The sequence below is a fragment of the Dasypus novemcinctus genome, chromosome 2 (assembly GCF_030445035.2).
Source record: "Dasypus novemcinctus isolate mDasNov1 chromosome 2, mDasNov1.1.hap2, whole genome shotgun sequence".
Lineage (NCBI taxonomy): Eukaryota > Metazoa > Chordata > Mammalia > Cingulata > Dasypodidae > Dasypus > Dasypus novemcinctus.
In genome coordinates, this window is record NC_080674.1 from 195,357,257 (window position 1) to 195,377,515 (window position 20,259).

General features: G+C 41.8%; 1 protein-coding gene across 1 annotated transcript; it reads left to right on the plus strand.

Moving 5' to 3' along the window:
* Positions 1–10,621: 10,621 nt before the first annotated feature.
* On the plus strand, positions 10,622–18,843 carry LOC101434951 (immunity-related GTPase family M protein 1-like). Its single transcript, XM_004468577.3, has 2 exons — positions 10,622–10,943; positions 15,469–18,843. The coding sequence occupies exon 2, from the start codon at positions 15,490–15,492 to the stop codon at positions 16,696–16,698; it is 1,209 nt and encodes a 402-aa protein (XP_004468634.1). The 5' UTR covers positions 10,622–10,943; positions 15,469–15,489; the 3' UTR covers positions 16,699–18,843.
* Positions 18,844–20,259: the final 1,416 nt, after the last annotated feature.

Here is a 20,259-nt window from a genome sequence, read left to right on the forward strand (position 1 = left end):
GTTGCCATTATGAGTATATCCAATCATTACCATGCCCCCTGGACATATGTTCTGTACAGCTCCCTGTCAGCCATATATCACCTGTCATTGGTATCCCATACCAGTATCCCTCCATTGCCATTGTTGAAACACTCTGTGGTCCAGAACTCCCCGAAATTTGAAGCCCAATATAATGTCATGGTCCCTTACTAGGGAATGGTATATAGCGATGGGTTTGAAGGATGGATAAAGAACTTGGATAAAGTTAGATAAAGAACTTAGATAAAGAATGTTGACTTGAAAAAATTCCACATCCTATCCTTTCCCCCCCCCCCCTAATTATTCAGCATTTCTTCACAGGAGTCCTAGACCACAGCAATGCATATATATAATATACAGCACTCCCAATCATCCACCACAAAACCTTTTTCCTTCCACAGCTATACTCTTACACCCTTTTCACATCATTTTTACTTAAGGTGATGTACAGAGTCTGAGATATTAGCTTTCTAACAAGGTAATATCTGTGCTTACATTATGGTGCATACTTTAGGATACACAGTTCTTTACATTTTTAGTTATCCTATGTTTTACATTATGGTTTACATTATCAGTCTGTCATCTCCTATATGTTATGGTGTAATATTACATGTTTTATATCCATCCTTGTGTACTCTCAAAAAACTCCTCTCTTGCCCCCCTTTTACTTTGGTTCCACACATTTAACGTCCATTTCCCCTTCCACCTTGGTGCCCACAGTGACAGCCAACCTTCGTTTCCTGAGGAGCCACTTCCAGAAATAGATGGAATAGTGTTCAGGGCCTAACTTGCTCAACTGCCCCAATGCCCTGGGAGCCACCCTTTCTCTCGAGGGATACAGTTCCCTCTATTTGGTGGCATTAGTCCTCCCCAGGATGTGGGTCCACCCCCACTCTCACTACTTGGGATTTTACCCCATGGTGTCACCCACTCTGGCAGAATGAGCATTTAGGCATTCCCCAGGAGCCCGTCCTGCATCAGACCCTCCCCTCTGAGCATTCTAAACAGGTAACCCTCTTTATTATATTTTGATATGATTTTCTCGGCATTTTACTCTCCACCACCTCCTGACCCTCTCCTGTGTTCGTATGCTCCGCCTCTCTCCCCCCACTTTTGGGCAACGTTACCCAACCATCCCTCCCCAGCCACCCTCAAACCCGTAAAGCCCCAACCAAAGGCAACCCCTTGCCCCCATTTTATCTCTTCTTTGTGTTCATACTTACCACCATCTCGTCTTAAATTCCCCCCCTGCAGACATCGGCTCATATCCTTCCTCCACCCTCCGATTTCCTGTAAGCCTATCGTTCAGTCTCTTGCTATCTAGGGCAGCTTGTTTATTTCATATCATTGAGGTCATGTAGTATTTGTCCTTCAATGTCTGGGTTGCTTCACTCAACATAAGGTTCTCAAGATTCATCCATGTTATCACATGTGTTTGTAGTGTGTTTGTTCTTACAGCCGAGTAGTATTCCATTGTGTGTATATACCACATTTTATTGATCCACTCATCTGTTGATGGGCATTTGGGTTGATTCCAACTTTTGGCAATAGTGAACAATGCTGCTATGAACATTGGTGTACATATATCGGTTTGTGTCCTTGTTTTCAGTTCTGCTGGGTATATACCCAGCAGTGGTATTGCTGGGTCATATGGCAAATCTATGGCTAGTTTTTTGAGAAACCGCCATACTGTCCTCCAGAATGGTTGGATCCTTCCGCATTCCCACCAGCAGTGGATGAGTGTTCCCCTTCCTTCACATCCTCTCCAGCACTTGTATTCTTCTGTTTTTTTCATAGCTGCCAATCTTATGGGTGTAAGATGGTATCTCATTGTAGTTTTGATTTGCGTTTCCCTGATAGCTAGAGATTTGGAACATTTTTTCATGTGCTTTTTTGCCATTTGTATTTCTTCTTCGGAGAAGTGTCTGTTTAAGTCTTTTTCCCATTTTTTAAATGGGTTGTTTATCTTTTTATTTTCAAGATATAGGAGTTCTTTATATATGCAAGTTATAAGTTTCTTATCAGATATATGATTGCCAAATATTTTCTCCCACTGTGTGGGCTCCCTTTTTACTTTCTTGACAAACTCCTTTGAGGTGCAGAAGGCTTTAATTTTGAGGAAGCCCCATTTATCTATTAGTTCTTTTGCTGCTCGTGCTTTTGGTGAGATATTCATAAATCCATTTCCTATTACAAGGTCCTGTAGATGTTTCCCTACACTGCTTTCTAAGGTTTTAATGGTCTTGGCTCTTATATTTAGGTCTTTGATCCATCTTGAGTTGATCTTTGTATAAGGTGTGAGATGGTAATCTTCTTTCATTCTTCTACATATGGCTATCCAGTTCTCCAGACACCATTTGTTGAATAGGCCACTCTCTCCCAATTGAGAGGGTTTGGTGGCTTTATCGAATATTATGTGGCTGTATATGTGAGGTTCTATATCAGAGCTTTCAATTCGATTCCATTGGTCTATGTGTCTCTCCTTATGCCAATACCATGCTGTTTTCACCACCGTAGCTTTATAGTATGTTTTGAAGTCAGGTAGTGTGATTCCTCCAATTTCATTTTCCTTTTTCAGTATGTCTTTGGCTATTCGGGGTCTCTTTCCTTTCCAAATAAATTTCATAGTTAGTTTTTCTAGTTCCTTAAAGAAGGCTGCATTGATTTTTATTGGGATTGCATTGAATGTGTAGATCAGTTTTGGTAGGATAGACATCTTAATAATGTTCACTCTTCCTATCCATGAACAAGGAATAGTCTTCCATTTATTTAGGTCTTCTTTGATTTCCTTGAACAATCTTGTATAATTCTCGTTGTATAAGTTCTTTACCTCTTTAGTTAAATTTATTCCTAAGTATTTGATTTTTTTATTTACTATTGTGAATGGTATTTGTTTCTTGATTTCCTCCTGATCTTGCTCATTATTGGTGTACAGAAATGCTACTGATTTTTGCGCATTGATCTTATATCCTGCGACTTTACTAAACTCATTTATGAGTTCTAGAATCTTTGTTGTAGATCTCTCAGGGTTTTCTATGTATAGGATCATGTCATCTGCAAATAATGAAATTTTGACTTCTTCCTTTCCAATTTGAATGCCTTTTATTTCTGGTTCTTGCCTCAGTGCTCGTGCAAGTACTTCTAAGACAATATTAAATAGAAGCGGAGACAGTCGGCATCCTTGTCTTGTTCCTGAGTTTAGAGGGAAGGAGTCTAGGATTTCTCCATTGTAAACAATATTGGCTTTAGGTTTTTCATATATACTCTTTATCATGTTCAAAAAATTCCCTTGTATTCCAATCTTTTGGAGTGTTTTTATCAAGAAAGGGTGCTGTATTTTGTCAAATGCTTTTTCTGCATCAATAGATATAATCATGTGATTTTTTTCCTTCAATCTGTTTATATGGTGTATTACGTTGATTGATTTTCTTATGTTGAACCATCCTTGCATACCTGGGATGAATCCCACTTGGTCGTGGTGTATAATACGTTTAATGTGTTGTTGAATACGATTAGCAAGTATTTTGTTAAGTATTTTTGCGTCTAGGTTCATTAGAGAAATTGGTCTGTAATTTTCCTTTCTTGTGATGTCTTTGTTTGGCTTTGGTACTAGGGTAATGTTGGCATCATAGAAGGAATTGGGTAATGTTCTTTCCGTTTCAATGTTTTGGAATAGTTTCAGCAGGATTGGTGTCAGTTCTTTCCGGAATGTTTTGTAGAATTCACCTGTGAAGCCATCTGGCCCTGGGCTCTTCTTAGTTGGGAGATTTTTGATAACCTATTCTATCTCTCTGCTTGTGATTGGTTTGTTAAGATCATCAATTTCTTCTTTTGTCAATATGGGCTGCTTATGTGTTTCTAGGAATTTGTCCATTTCCTCTAGATTGTCATTTTTGTTGGAATATAGTTTTTCAAAATATCCTCTTATGATAGTCTTTATTTCTGTGGGGTCAGTGGTGATATCGCCTTTCTCATTTCTTATTTTGTGTATTTGCATCTTCTCTCTTTTTTTCTTTGTTAGTGTTGCTAAAGGTTTGTCAATTTTGTTGATCTTCTCAAAAAACCAGCTCTTGGTCTTGTTTATCTGTTCAAGTGCTTTCTTATTTTCTATTTCATTTAGTTCTGCTCTTATCTTTGTTATTTCCTTCCTTCTTCTTCCTGTTGGGCTACTTTGTTGTTGTTTTCCTAATTCCTTCAAATGTGCAGTTAGTTCTTCAATTTTTGCTCTTTCTTCTTTTTTGATATATGAATTTATGGCTATAAAGTTCCCTCTCAGTACTGCTTTTGCTGCATCCCATAAATTTTGGTATGTTGTGTTATCATTATCATTTGTTTCAAGGTAGTCATTGATTTCTTTTGAGATTTCCTCTTTGACCCACTGTTTTTCTAAGAGTGTGCTGTTTAATTTCCAAATCGTGGTGTGAAATCTGGGCTTCTGTCCCTTGCAAATCTCCAGCTTGACTCCACTGTGGTCAGAGATAATGTTTTGTATGATTTCAATCTTTCTGAATTCGTTCAGCCTTTCTTTTTGGCCTAGCATATGATCTATCTTGGAGAATGATCCATGTGCGCTTGAGAAAAATGTATATCCTGCTGTGTTTGGGTGTAGCAATCTATATATGTCTATTAGATCGAGCTCCTCTAATATACTATTCAGATGTTTTGTTTCTTTGGTGATTCTCTTTTGAGATGTTCTGTCCAGAGTTGATAGTGGTGTATTAAAATCCCCCACTATAAGTGTAGATGTATCTATTCTTTCACTTAGTTTTTCCAGCGTTTGCCTGACATATTTAGAGGCACCCTTGTTAGGGGCATAGATATTTATGATTGTTCGATCTTCTTGACAGATTTTCCCTTTCACTAAAATGTAGTATCCTTCTTTGTCTCTCACAATTGTTTCACATTTAAAGTCTATTTTGTCTGATATTAATATAGCTACTCCTGCCTTTTTTTGGTTATTGTTAGCTTGTATGATTGTTTTCCAGCCATTCACTTTCAATCTCCATGCGTCTCTGGGTCTAAGATGTGTCTCTTGTAGACAGCATATGGATGGGTCATATTTCCTTATCCAATGTCCCAGTCTGAATCTTTTGATAGGCGAGTTTAATCCGTTGACATTCAGTGTTATTACTATCAAGGAATTATTTGTGTTAGCCATATTTTGATTGGATTTGTGTTTGTCATATTTTGTTTGTATATATTTTTTTGTCTTTTTTTTTGTTGTTGTTGGTCTTATACTCTCCTCCAACTTTGCCTTTCCTGTTTTTTCCTTTCTTCCTGCAGAACTCCCTTTAGAATTTCTTGAAGGGGAGGTTTCTTGTTGGTATACTCTTTCAGTTTCTGTTTGTCTGTGAATATTTTGAACTCTCCTTCATGTTTGAATGCTAGTTTAGCTGGATAGAGTATTTTTGGTTGGAAGTTTTTTTCCTTTAGTACCTTGACTATATCATACCACTGTCTTCTTGCCTCCATGGTTTCAGAAGAGAAATCAGCACTTAATCTAATTGAGCTTCCCTTGTATGTGATGGTTTTCTTTTCTCTTGCTGCTTTTAGGATTTTCTCTTTGTCTTGAGCTTTGGATAATTTGATAAGTATATGTCTTGGGGTGGGCCTGTTGGGGTTTATGACTTGTGGAGTGCGCTGTGCTTCTTGGATATGTACATCTGTCTCTTTCAGTAGATTTGGGAAGTTTTCAGCCATTATTTCCTGCAACACTCCTTCTGACCCCTTTCCCTTCTCTTCACCTTCTGGAATGCCTATAATACGTATGTTTGAGTGTTTTGCATTGTCATTCAGGTCCCTAAATCCTAATTGGATTTTTTCTATCTTCTTATTGATCTCTTCTACTATCTGTTTGATTTCTGATGTACTGTCTTCCACATCACTAATTCTCTGCTCTGTCTCTTCTAGTCTGCTGATATTTGCTGCAAGTGTATTTTTGATTTCTTGAACTGTGGTGTTCATTCCCATCATATCTGTTATGTTTTTGCGTATGTCTGCAATTTCCCCTCCAAGTGATGTCTTCATGTTGTTACCCTCTTTCATTACTGCATCAAATTTGTCGGTGATAAATGTTCTGAGTTCTTTCATTGCTTGTGCCAAGTTTTGCTCCCCTTCGTGTTTATTGGTTTGTTGACTGGATTCAGTCATGTTTTCCTGATTATTGGTTTGGTTTGTAGATTTTTGTTGCTTTCTGGTCATCTCTTTATTTTGACGAATTTAATCAGTTCCTTAGCTTCTTTGTCTGCTTTTGGAGGTTAATTAGTTGTTATTTTTGCATAGGTGTTATATCTTCTGTTTGTCACTTTTTTCTTCTTATTCAAGTTACTTGTTGTTGGTTAAGTTCACTTTAGAAGAAAGTATTAGTGTTGGGGAAAGGCAATTGTGTCAGCAAGGGAAAAGTGTAAAGTAGTATTAGTAATGTATGTTAACAAAGCAAGAATATGAGATCTGGGAGGATGGACGTTAGATTCATGTAGATTGTACAGAGTTATAGCTGTAGGTAGAGTACCTTTTATGAAGTAGATGACTGAATATGGCCGAATATGGTATGAACTACAAAGCTATTGTTTTCATGAAGAAAAGAAAGGTAATAGTTTCAAGAGTGGATAACAGACAGAAAACAGAGCAAAGGTATTAGAAATTAAGAGTTAGACACTTTGTGGATCAAAGAATGGGAGGTGGGGGTTGGAATATAGTAGAGACAGTAGATGATAGTGGATATCAAGATGCAGGGGAAGGGGGATAGTGTAGGTAACCTAAATCAGTTCACACAGAAATGAGGCAGTGGAGGATGGGAAAACCCAGCAAATGTGAGGTGTTCCCTGTAGCACCTATTGTGTACTTGAATTAAAATAAAATAAGTGGAAAATGAGGGACAAGAGGGAAAGAGAAAACCGAAAAAAAAAACTAATTATAATAAAGAAAAAAAGAAAGACAAGAAGAAAGGAAGAAAGAAAAAGAGGATAAGCAAATGGTGGGGAACAGATAGGGGGAAGAGTGATACAGGTATACACGTGTCACATTTGCAACACTATCTAAAACAACAACCAAAAAAACCCCTAAATAACTGTATATAAAAAAAAAAAAGGACTTTGGGGGACATGCTAGGAGAAAAGACTAGGGGATAATGCAATATTAACAATCAGGGCGTCAGAAAGAGTAAAAAATAAGATAAAGTGAAAATAAAAACAAAACAATATGAACCAATATAGATAAAACACAAACGTTAAGGTCCAAAGCACTCAAGGATCCCAGGTAGACCCCAGAGCGTGATGGATTCAGGGGTGGAAAGTCTGAGACACTGAAGACTCAAGAGGTGTGAGTCTGGGGTGTGGACCGCCAGAGTCCAGGGGACCCAGACCTGGGAACCTCAAATCTGGTCCATGGAAAGCTTAGGAGCCCCGCAGTGCAACACAGCCCTCAGGGATCCCCGTAGCTGGGTGCCAGCCCCGTGGGGGAAGCCAGATCCGCGAATTCTAAATTGAATGTCTAATCCCTGAAATTCACCTACTCCTCAGGGTATCAGCCTTTGGACAGCTCGCTCCCTGTGCTCCCACGCAACGGCCACTTGAGGGCGCCTCTACACCACGGCCCGTTCAATGACCCAGATCCCAAGCCCCACCGGGTGGGGTGGGCTTCAGCTGGAAACGCGGAAAACAGACTCTAAGATCCGAAATCCCAAACTTCGCAAAATATTCCCCAATCAGCTTCCAGACGTGTCCTCCTCCCTCACTGCACCCTACAACAGTCTCCCAATTGTGTCCCCTTATTGCTCAAAATCCAATTCCGTTGCAGATCGGCAGCCGGACCTGTGGGGATGGGGCTCCAGACGGAAGCGCTTTCCCCCCTGTCCGGCGACTAAAACGTCCCCCGCTTCACAAGAAAACACCGTCTGTCTCCCCAAATCAATCCGCCAAGGAGTCTTGTCCCAACAATCCCCCACCAGCCAGCACAGTATCCGCGAATTTCTCAGCACCGCAAAGCCTCCAGATAAAGGAAAAAAAACCAAAAACCCTGGCCGCCGCGGCTCCGGAGCTGCAAGAGCGCCCGCTACCGCGGCTCCGCCCACCCAAGGAGGGAACTTCCCGCGCCCAGCTGGGATCTCCGTTTATATATTATAGACGTATCCTCTCTGTTACCTTCCCACTGAATTGACGTCCAGACACCTTCCAACCAGCAAAAATCCCCAAAACAGCGCGGTCCTAAAGAGCTTTCAACGCTGCCCAGCCGCCCCCTGCAGAGACACTACCAGGCAAGCTCACGCAGCTACCATCTTGCCAGCCTCCCCCACTCTATTTCTAACTGAGAGGAAACTTAGATCTCATGGGGCAGATGAATGGAATTGTCTTGCTTGCAGTTGCAGACACTCTCTGTTACTTGGGAAGGTCATTGTCCATCATCATCTCCTTGTTAGTTGTCCTGGGTGAGTCCAATAAACTGGAGAGAAAGTGTTGCAACTCTGCTGAGATTTAGGATCCAAGTGGCACATGGACAGACCAAAGGTTTAAGTCTCTTGGACATACACCTATCAAGTACAGTAGTAACTATAGGTTCAAACAGAAGGGACAGGAGAGTCATGTGTAGGGAAACCACAAATGAATCCAACTCTATCACACTGTGGAGCATAAATTCTAAAGTAAGGCCCACTTGCAGGGCACCAAACTTCTGAGCTGTGTGCTTTGCCTAGAATGTCTGGATGTCTCTAGAGTCCTCAGGAGTTCAGCTATTTGAGGCATTATTTACTGTGGCCATCAATGAGATCCTGGTGAGACATGCATAAGTGTAACCTCTAAAAAGACCTCCCAACTCACTTTGAAATCTCTTAGGCATAAAAACTCATTTGCATTTACCATTTCCCCCTTTTGGTCAAGGTCTTTTTCCAGATGCATTGCTATTTGGTCCCTTGGTGCCAGGGAGGCTCATTCCTGGGAGTCATGTCCCATGCCAGGAGGAAGGTAGTGCATTTATATTCTGAGTGTGGCTTAGAGAGAGGCCACATTTGAGCAGTAACATTTTACATGCAGAAGGTACATTTGTTACAATTGTTTGGTAGCTTTTAAAATATGGCTTACAGCAATTTATTCTTTTCTCTCAGTTGCTATGAGGCAACTGGGCTATTTTTTGTGATTCACACTTGAAGCATCTCATGTCTTTACAGTCAGATGGAGGCTGGGCTGAGTCTTCTGAAATCTCAACTGTACTGTTCATCAGGGATGGCTTCTTTACTCACAGGCCTCAAGGAGACCTCATTTGTTTGGGTGCAGTGAAACCCCTCTTGGTGAAAGTCCGCAATAGAAACAGTACATTCCAGAAATCCTGCAAGAGACCGTAGAAGTAAGAATAAAGCCAATAGTTACTAAAAACAAGAAAGAAAAAAAAGACCATTGCCATTTGTCCCTGTGAAGCCAAGTGTTGGGCAACACTTGGCATAATGTAGACAATCTGCTGCCACATGAAATGTGAAGACTGTCCACTTAGGAGGGGGGCAGAGGCACTATCCATTCTCAAATTGGGTGTGCAGGGGAATCAAGTTACACAAGTACCCCAAAGAAAGCAAAATGAAATGCCAAATGGTGGAACCTACCTACAGTCAAGTCCCCACTTTCAGACAGCTTTCTATTTAACATGGCAATATGAGACCCCTGGGCACTAGGAAAAGACCCTGGTGTTATGGCTTGGCTGCAGACAATACCGGATTAGTGTATAGTTTTCAGTTGCTGCCACATCAAATTACCAAGGCTGTGGCCATGGAATGGAGGGTGAGGATGCATGAAGGGCTCTTCCCAGGCAGAGAATAGAACTAGGCATCAAGACGCTGGGAGAAGCCACTGTGGATGCAACAGGGAGTCCGGGAAGAGTTGGGAGGCAGCAGCTGCTGAGTGCAGTGCTTAGTGACCCACTGTGTGGTTAAAGGTCAAGCTCTGGATGTTTAACTTTATCCTGCCTTCTCTTGGTACCCACGACATTGCTCGGGCCACAGGGTGAAAACCTGACATGGCCAGGTTTCATTCACTCCTACATCCATTGAACCTCTGTGGTCCAAGAATGGGGACATAACCTAGGTCACTTTCAAGTGTTTATTTGGAGAGAAAAAGGGTGAGGGGGATACTGGGAAAATCTCATGAAAATCAGAGGAAGCCTGAGGTCAGAAGAAGAAAGTGATTAGAGGCAATGGGTCCTGGAAGGAGAAACCAGAGGGACAGAGTTCCAGGCACGGCAGAGTAGCTAGATGGCACAGTTCACGCTCTGGAGCCCACTGGGGTGGGCACAAGTGCTGGGCAGAGGCCAGGTGAACTGAACATGCAACAGGCTTGTGTGGTTCAGACCTCCTGGAGGTTTAGTGTTAGCACCTGCTTGGGGTCAGCACCACCATCCCAAGAGGCAGGGGCCACTCACGGGACGCCCTGAGACCGAGCTCAGGAGATTGGCCCCAAGTCTGTGTCTGCGCTGGGGTAAGGGATCCGCAGATGCCTTCCGAAACCCTCTCCTCTAGGAAGAGTTGGAGACCCTGCTGCGCCCCCTTTTGGAGAACTAGAAAGATTTCCAGGAATAGAAACCGAAAGCTGTTTTGCCCGGAGTCCCTTCCCCTGGAGACCTCTCTAGAGAGAGCAGAGAGCGCGGATTAGCAAGCGGGAGCAGCGCTGCAGGTTCCGCGGCGGGGGAAGGAAATCCCGAAGGGTCAGACTCTCCTTCTCCAGCGACTCTTCTCTCCGTCTCTCTCTGCTCTTCCTACGACAACCCGAACCCCTTCACAGCTCTTGTCCGACTTTCCTGAGCAAATAGTGCCTCTATTCTAACTGTGGACGGTCCCGAAGAAAACTGCTTCTGCCTGGGAGTACAGAAAACCCTTCCCAAGGAAGGGGGTGACGGCCCAGGGGTGCCTCTGTTGTCTGATTAGGGTCAACATCTGCTTCCAGTAAATCGTAAGTGAGAGGGCTCTTAAAATGGCAACTTGCTGTATAACCTTGCAAATGTGAAGACATTAAAAGGCAGAAAGACCCCTCTCCAAGGACAGGGTAGCTTGGGGCGGGGGGTGGGGGGTGGGGATGGTGGTCTGCAATATTTCATTTCAGTGAAGAATTCGGAGGACCTTTGTCTGACATTCCTCAGGGACTCAAGACAGCACCCGGTAACTTTTGCAGCTCCAAACCCTGGTTACCCAGCTCCCCCAGTGTGGGAAGTATTGTGCCTCTCACCTATATGCTCCTGGCATTAGTGGATTTCTGGTGGGATTGTCAAAGAAAAAATTCACCAGGCAATATTAAACAAGGAAGGATGACTTTATTCAGGAACTGCTTTAGCAGGAGAGAGAGAAGGACTCAACCCTGTGGAAACAAAGGACTGCCACATTTTTAAAAACTGGGAGCAGGTAGAATAGAAGCTCTGGAAGATAATAAAGAGGGTTCATCATAGGGCTAGGCAAGTGATTTTCTGAGGTGGCAGTTAGGACAGTTTGGTTCTGAATTTTTTTGTGTGTAATTAGGCCACTTGGTGTCTCTAAGGGCTGGGAGAGAGGAGGAGGGAGTTAGGGACCACTGATTTAGGAGCCTTTCAGGTTCCTTAGTAGTGTAAATTTGGGGTGAGAGAGGAGAGGAAGGCTGGGTGCAAGACTGATATTTAGACTTGGATTTTAGAAAAAGATGTAAAGTTATCTCTTTTCCTTCTTTCCCTGCAGTCTTAGTTGTTCTCTGCAGTCCCACAGCTACATGAGTAGTTTCAAGACAGCCAGGACGTGGGAGGAAGCTAGAGGAGGTGTATGAAGACTATGGTTGGCAGCTTGGTTAAGGGAAAGAAAAACAGTCTTGGTCAGGGATCAAATGTAGAGAAAGCATTGGGATGAAAGAATCTTATTTTCTGTTAGATTCTAAGCCAGAATCTCTTGCTTGTCAGCATGGAGATGGTCTCTCAAGATCAGAACCATCCACAGGCAATGTTTGAGATACCCTGGAATTCTGAGTCCTTCAGTTCTCCAGCTAGACCATCCTGGGAATAAAGGTGTAGGGATGCATTTTCAGGGATAAGAAGTCCACCTGACCATTTGTCCTTCTCAAAACAAATGCTTGTATGCATTGGAGAAACCGTTTCTATTGCATGGCTCCAAATCATATCTTTTTAGATGATGTTAATGAGGTGGAGAGGCTATTCCAGTATCTTCCCATAACTTTCTCTGTCCCATACTATCTCCACTGATCATGTTGAAAAAATTTCTTGCTTTCCTGGGATAAATCAACCTTTCCTGCTGCTGATCAAACAGGGGCAAACCTGGGACTTTGAGCCATATTGGTCCCTGGACTCAAGAATGTCTCAGATGGCCCAGACTCTATATGTAGTCCAAGACTAGGTCTTACTTCTCCTTGAGTCCTGTGTTTGGGCCTTGGGATAGTTAGGCATGGCATGAACTATATACAACTCTGTATAGGGAACCTATTAAATCACATTCTTCATTCTCCATGTCTTAAGTCATGAAGTCTATTTAGTGGTTTATGACCACCATTTTTTAAAAAGTTAAGGGATGGATAGAATGAAATGAAATTATCATAACAATATAATGTAGCATAGCATAGAATAGAATAGAATAGAAGGTATCAGAGTGTAGAGTGGTTGAAAGCAAATAGTTTTAGGTGTGTTCATGTGTTTCAGTGTGCGTGAGTGTGTGCACACAAGCATGTGTGAGGGTATGTGGGTGTATGAACATGTGTCAGCATGTGTGAGTATGTGTGTGCACTGGACATGAGTGTGTGTGAGAATGAATGAACTTGTATCAGTCATGGGTGCACATAGTGTTTTAAACAGGACTGCCAGCCTGCCCTTGGAGCAGAGAATTATCTTTGAAACAGTCCCTAACACTTGGCTCCTTTGGGCCTCTGGAATAGCTGGATTTTTGTGATGAAATAATGACCAATTGTTCAATCACCACCTTGAAGGAGAGCAGAAACTTTGAGAAGCTATCTCCACTCTTCCTCCAAGATAGAACCATTATCACAAGCCTATTGGAAACCCAGCAAAAGTCAATGCAATCAATTTCAGTATTAATTTGCCCTTGTGGTCTCAAGCCTGATAAGCTTAGTTCAGTTTTGAACAGAGACAGACCAACATCAGGTAAATGTATAGGTTGATATTACTAGCCTGGTCTCTTCCTGGTCATCATATATTTACTTAAAACTATGGAGGACCAGAAGTATATTAACAATGGCTAATTATCTTCCCATTATCTTTCCTCGCTCTGAACTCCTGGCATCGCTCTGATCATTTCATTAGGCATATCCATCTGTTAATGTGTAAAGTTTCTACAACTGATTCCAAAGATGTATCCCCTTTAGGTCTTTTCCCTCACAATTCTAAATTAGGGAATTTTCTTTAATATGGGGTGGGAGGTGACAAAAGGTGATGGTTTTCATTTTTTCCCCAAATTAGGGAAGGGGCGTACAGGGTTGGGGAAATGGCAGGTGATGCCCATAGCTGGCCTGAGATGTCCCCAGAGGAAACACCCGAGCATCCAGCAACAGTCAGCACATGGGAGTGGAGATTCTGTCTTAAGCAAGATTATCCTCCTTTCCCACCCAGATAAACATGGACTCATACTCCTGGGTTCAAATCACTCATCAACTGTGTAATTTGGGGCTTGTTTCTTATCCGTAAAACTCTTTTTCTTCACGAATAAACAAAAACTTTGAGAATTGTGGACACATTGTGGCAAATTGTTTTTGCAGATCAGTGAATTTTCTTGAACATGGGGTGATTGTGTATAGTGGAGGGCAAGAGGACTACCATGAGACTGTGACACTTGTCCCATACATAGGATATTAGGTCTTTTAGGATAGAAATCTTGGCAATTCCATGTATGGAGTGGATCTTTACAAGCTTCATAAGAAGGCACAGATGTGTCTGGCAGGTCACTCCTCTCAGAACAGAGAGGGCTGTGTGAGGGCTCCCTGGGAACTCCATAACCAAAGAGATTGTCCTGAATTAAAAAGCTTTTAAATATTTTTATTCAAGAAAATGGAATAGAATAGAGGGTTTTAAAGAGAACATATCACAGCAGCCACTGGTAAGTTTTGTGATTGTGAAAGCCATCAACCAGGCTACAACTTGAAGAAGAATTCACTAGATAGTCTTAGCCAATTCTCTTTCCCAACCCTGCCTCATCAAGTACTTTAAATCTCATTAGAGGGATTCAGCCAACAAGATGAAACAATATTTCAAAGAGCTTTAGTACTTATATTACTGTTACAATACACAATAATGTACAAATACACAATAATGTACAAATATGAGCACTAACTTAAAAATCAATGGGAGAATTATTTGGAAAGTTTGTGTGACTTAAATGTTGAAGGAAATAAAGGTTAGGCATTTATTGGGTATGGCAGTCACTGGTGAAATTTATCTAAAGTTTTCATTAAAATATATAGAGAAAAAAAAAACTTTTTTTTACAATATTGATAAAATATTAAAAAATTATTCTCAACTCAGAAAGTAAAAGCCAAGGTGGAATTTCAGGTACTCAGAAAAAACACAAGCACACTCCTGGCATGCAGTGCATTTCAAATGGGCATCCTGTTTATCCAGTTGGGTTGGATTAGGGACAGGTGCTCAGCTAGCTCATGGTTGAGAGATGGACCTCATATTCTTCTCCACCCCACTTGCATCTCCTGTCCTGATTTGGGTGCTGATTGATGGAACAGCAGCTGTAGAGCATTCCTCAAGGACTCTGCTCCTAACCTGCAAGATTGTGCATGTCCCTGAATGCGCACTTTTGCTACTTTTTTCTCTTACCACTTCACTAAGCTATAATTCACAACACTGTTTAAAGTATAAAATTCAGTGGCTTTCAGAATTTTCATACAGTTATGTCACCATCACCGTAATCAAATCTAGAACTTTTCATTAGCTTGAAAACACACATTTGCCATTCCCATTGCCAGCCCCAGGCAGCCACTAATCCACTTTCTGTCTCTGGATTTGCCTGTTCTGAACCTTTCACATAAATGAAATCACACAATATGTAGTCCTTTGTGGTTGGCTTCTTTCACTTATCATAATTTTTCAAAGTACATCCATTATTGTAGGATATAATGGCAAGTGATATTCTGTTGTATGGATATACAGCATTTTATTTATCTGTTGATCAGTTGATGGACATTTGGGTTGTTTCCACCATGGTCTATTATGATAATGATGCTATGAACATTTACATACATGTTTTTGTGGACTTACATTTGCATTCTTCTTGGGTATTTACCAAGAGTGGAATTTCTGGGTCATATGGCAACTATTGAGAAACTGTCAAGCTGGTTCCCAAATCTTTGCATTGTTTCAAATTCAGAAGTCTTTGCTGTCGGCATGGTTGTGGATCTAAAACCCTGGGCTTGGGATACTAATTCAGATGCCTCCCATGACTCCCTGTGTGCTTGGCTGCCCTAACCCCTGTTCTTCCTACTTCTGCAGGTCACCCCACTGCTCACAGACATGGAAAAGTCCCCATGCTCACAGAAATGGAAGAGTCCTCATACTCCATTATCTGCATCTTTCACCTCTGTTGTGTCATACCATTCGAACTGGAACATTTCTGCTGATGCAGAGACCTTGAGCATTGAGAAGGCCTGGATAGAAGGGAAGTGGCCAGAGGTGGTCTCTGTTGCCAAGAATATTTTGCAGACAGCATCCTGCACACCTGTGAACATTGCTGTGACAGGGGACTCTGGCAATGGCATGTCCACCTTCATCAATGCACTGCGGGGCATTGGGCATGAGGAGGAGGCCTCAGCTCCCACTGGAGTGGTCAGAACCACCCACATCCCCACCTCCTACTCATCTTCCAGTTTTCCAAATGTGGTATTGTGGGACCTGCCTGGCATGGGTGCTACCAACCAAAGCCTGGAGAACTACCTACAGGAAATTCAGTTCCACCAGTATGACCTCTTCATCATTATTGCATCAGAACAGTTCAGTTTGAATCATGTGCGCCTCACCAAGACCATCGAGGGCAAGGGAAAGAAGTTCTACATTGTCTGGACCAAACTGGACAGGGACCTTAGCATGAGTTCTCTCCAGGAAGTTCAGCTCCAGCAGACTATCCGAAAAAATATCCTGGAAAATCTCCAGAAGGAGCAGTTGTGTGAACCCCCCATATTCCTGGTCTCCAACCTTGACCCTTCATGGTATGACTTCCCAAAGCTTAGGGACACATTGCAAAAGGATCTCTCCCACATCAGGTGCCATGGTACTCTTCAAAATCTGTCCCGTACATGTGAGAAGATCATTAATGACAAAGTAAACTTTCTGTTGGAGAAAATAGACACGCAGACTTTCCAGGATGCCCTTGGCATCAGTAATGCAGATGATTGGGAGGAGTGTCTGCAAGTTTATCTATTGCACTTCGGTGTGGATGATGAATCTCTCCAGCAGGTGGCACTGAGAATGGAGAGAGCCTTTTTGGAGTACAAGTCCATCATGAAGTCCCAGGATCTGCAGGCTTTCAGCAAAGGGGATTGGAAACTGACTTGGATGAATTGTGCAGTATTCCAGGCATTCGTCAGCTTTCTTAGCTACATCCCACTGTTGGGTCACCATGTCATCCACTATTTCAGAAGATTTAAACACAAACGTTTCATTGCTATGGTTGCTGAGGACACTAGGGTCATCCTGAGTCAAGTGTGGAAAGATTCCATCATCTGAAGAGGCAACATTTTAACAGGTGGCTTCTTGGGTGGAAGTCAGGGCATCTGGGGTCTTGTCAGCATTGTACCTTTTCTGCACTCTTGATCAGAGAGATCAACACTTCTACTTCTGTGTGTTCTAAATTCTTTGAGATCAGGCACCATCACATCTCTTTTTAGCATTTATTTGACTTTAGTAACTAAATTAACTGGGATCCAAATATGGGAGAAAAGAATTTTTTTTTTTAACAGGGTGACATATATCCTGGTACGTAGGCAGTACCAGGATACTAAATAATAGGCACTTACTATTTACAGTTGCCATCATTCCTCTTCATTTGAGGACCCTTGGTTTCTCTTTCTCCTTTGTCTCTCATATATCATGTCTCATTGCCATTCCCTGGGTCTGCAGAACTCATGTCATGGGGAGAACACAGTTTGGGGAAGGTTGGGCAGGGATATATTCATAGCTGTTCTCTGAAAGGCATTGTGTGATGTGTCAGGATGCCAAGTCCAGTCTGGCTGCATGTAAAGCCCTACCCCAAACTTCTCAGTAGTTGCCAAAAACCATCTATATTCAAACAAGGACATGGTAGATGGATTCAGGTGCCATTCTTATAGGAAGTAGCAAATTATTAAATAGAAAGCAAACTTGACTATTCCTGCCCTAAGTACCAAACAATTCCTCCAACCAGAATCAATTCCAGCCATGTTTTCTTGCATACACATCCTCATGGGAGACCTGGATTTCTAGCAGTAACCCCTAACTCAGGTGGTCCCAAGTTGCCCTAGGCACCCCATTCCATGCTCCCCTCCACATCCCCCAGACTCCTCTTTGAAAGAGTCTTCCTCTTCTTTTTTCTCTCTTAGTTCATTTGTCTACCTAGTTATCCAAGGTGAAAAGTTGGGTGTTCTCTTAGGGTAGTCCTTCTTCCTCATTCCCACATCTAGTAGATCACCAAGTCCTATCAATTCAACCTCTTGAACACATTGCAGATCCAGCACTTCCCTCTCCCTCACTCACTACTTCATAGCTTAACTCTGGATTTACTCCTTGCTTTGAAGCTCATATTTCTTCTACTCTACCTGTTGTCCTTCTTAAATCATACATCATCTTCTGCCTATCCAGGTTTCATGTTGTTATGCCCAGCAATAGAAAATCATTTGCAGTTTACTCATAAAAGCCATACTATTTTATGCTTCTGAATCCTTGCTCAGAATCGTCTTCCTTACTCCTCCTCAGTGTATCTCCAGACCAGACACAACGCCCAGCACAACATAAGCTCTGGTTAAAACATGTTTCTCAGATGCTCCATCCTTCCTGCCTACAATGGAGGAGATTGAATAAAAGCTAGAGGGCAACACCTCCACCTCTATATTTTGTGAGAAATTAAAAATGAGAACTTTCTGAGGAGTACTGCAGTTTGGAGGATTGCTTATAAGAGTTATATTGTGGACTTTATTGGTTAATTATGAGAGAGCTAGATCACAAGTCAAGTGGTATTTGTTGAGAAATACATGAAAGACTGAATTATCCTTGTGGCACACATACTTAAAAACTGAAATCACAGGCCTAGAGTAGATGTCATTTTAATGAAGTAATTAAGATTAAGTTGGGATGTACTTACATGTGCTGGCCACAAGAAAAGACTGACCAAGGATTTTTAGCCATTGTGGAATTATGGTGAGGGGTGAGCAAGTTCTGCTTTAAGTATAGCCTTATACTGGCTCCTTCTTTTGTAAACATAATTACTGCTCCTGATAAAGACTTCCAAGGAAAGGACAAGGAAGCATTTGTCATCTGCATGCTATTTTACCAAGGTGTTTCCAAGCAGTCACTCAAATATATAGCCTATAATCTGAAGGCTTGTTTAATGATACTTGTAAGAAGTAATACTTGCTTGATTATGTTTGCTATAGAAAAGCATGTTTGTTCACTTAAAGTTTTCTGCCATGTGTATCATAGGAAGTTTAATTTGATCACCTGCATTAATGAAATGAACTTACTGTATATAAACAATGCCATATAATCAAGCCAACCTGTAGAGATTCAGTGTAAATTCTCCTGCTTACTGGAAGCTATCTCAGACTTTATGTCTAGATAGTCTCCTTACTGGATACACACATAAGAAATAAAAAGTTTTTATGATTTTAAAAAATAAAATTTGAAATCTCATTCTCCCACAAACAGAACAATCATAACCTGGCTTTCACCATTGCAGAAATCCTTCAGTCATCAGCCTTCCCACTCCTGAATCAGATCCATGGGCCCTATCACCTTTACTTTACTGCCTGGGCAGAATTTACCTAGGTGGACAGTGCAATATAAACCAGGTAGCTGTATCTCCACTAGACCAGTGTATAAAGCTTTTGGCCCATCTTCAGGCTTTTGCTCACAGAGGGGCAAGATAACATCAGAGGTTATCATAAGTATTCACTGGGATAGATAATGAAATTAATATTGAATAGAGATGAACTGAATGAGGTTTAGTGAGGGAGTTAAGAATCTTATTATTAAATCTTGGGTTCAAAATGCCCTCGCTGTGTGACCTTGGGCACATCAGTTAACCTCTCCCATGTCTCACTTTCCCAGTCTATAAATGGGGATAATATTACTTGCTCCATAGGATATACATCCAGGTCCAAGTAATGTGCAGACTAAATGATTTATTTTTTTTTTATTTTTATTTTTTTTATTTTTTATTTTTTATTTTTAATTTTTTTTATTTTTTATTGACTTTGTAATAATATTACATTAAAAATATATATGTGAGGTCCCATTCAACCCCACCCCCCCACCCCCCCTCTCCCCCCCCCCCCAACAACACTCGTTCCCATCATCATGACACATCCATTGGATTTGGTAAGTACATCTTTGGGCACCTCTGCACCTCATATACATTGGTTCACATCATGGCCCATACTCTCCTCTATTCCATCATGTAGGCCCTGTGAGGATTTACAATGTCCGGTGATTACCTCTGAAGCACCATCCAGGGCAGCTCCATGTCCCGAAGACGCCTCCACCTCTCATCTCTTCCTGCCTTTCCCCATACCCTTTGTCCATTATGTCCACTTTTCCCAATCCAATGCCACCTCTTCTATGTGGACACTGGATTGGTTGTGTCCATTGCACCTTTATGTCAAGAGGAGGCTCAGATTCCACCTGGATGCTGGATGCAATCCTCCCATTTTCAGTTGTAATCACTCTAGGCTCCATGGTGTGGTGGTTGTCCTTCTTCACCTCCATCTTAGCTGAGTGTGGTAAGTCCAATAAATCAGATTGTAGGTGCTGGAGTCTGTTGAGGCTCAGGATCTGGCTATCACATTGTCAGTCCAGAGATTCAAATCCCCTAAATATATCTTAAACCCCAACATTAACTGCACCTCCAGCACATTAGCATGAAAGTCTTATGAAGGGAGATCCCATCTGAGTCCAGATTCATCACACATAAACACCATTTCCAAAGAGGGGCCATCTGCCCTGGTAGTTAACCCCATCGGCCATGACCATAACTCCCATGGGTCTCTTTAGCCCTCAAAGGAACCAATATCTGGGGGTTGTATCTACTTTATCTGT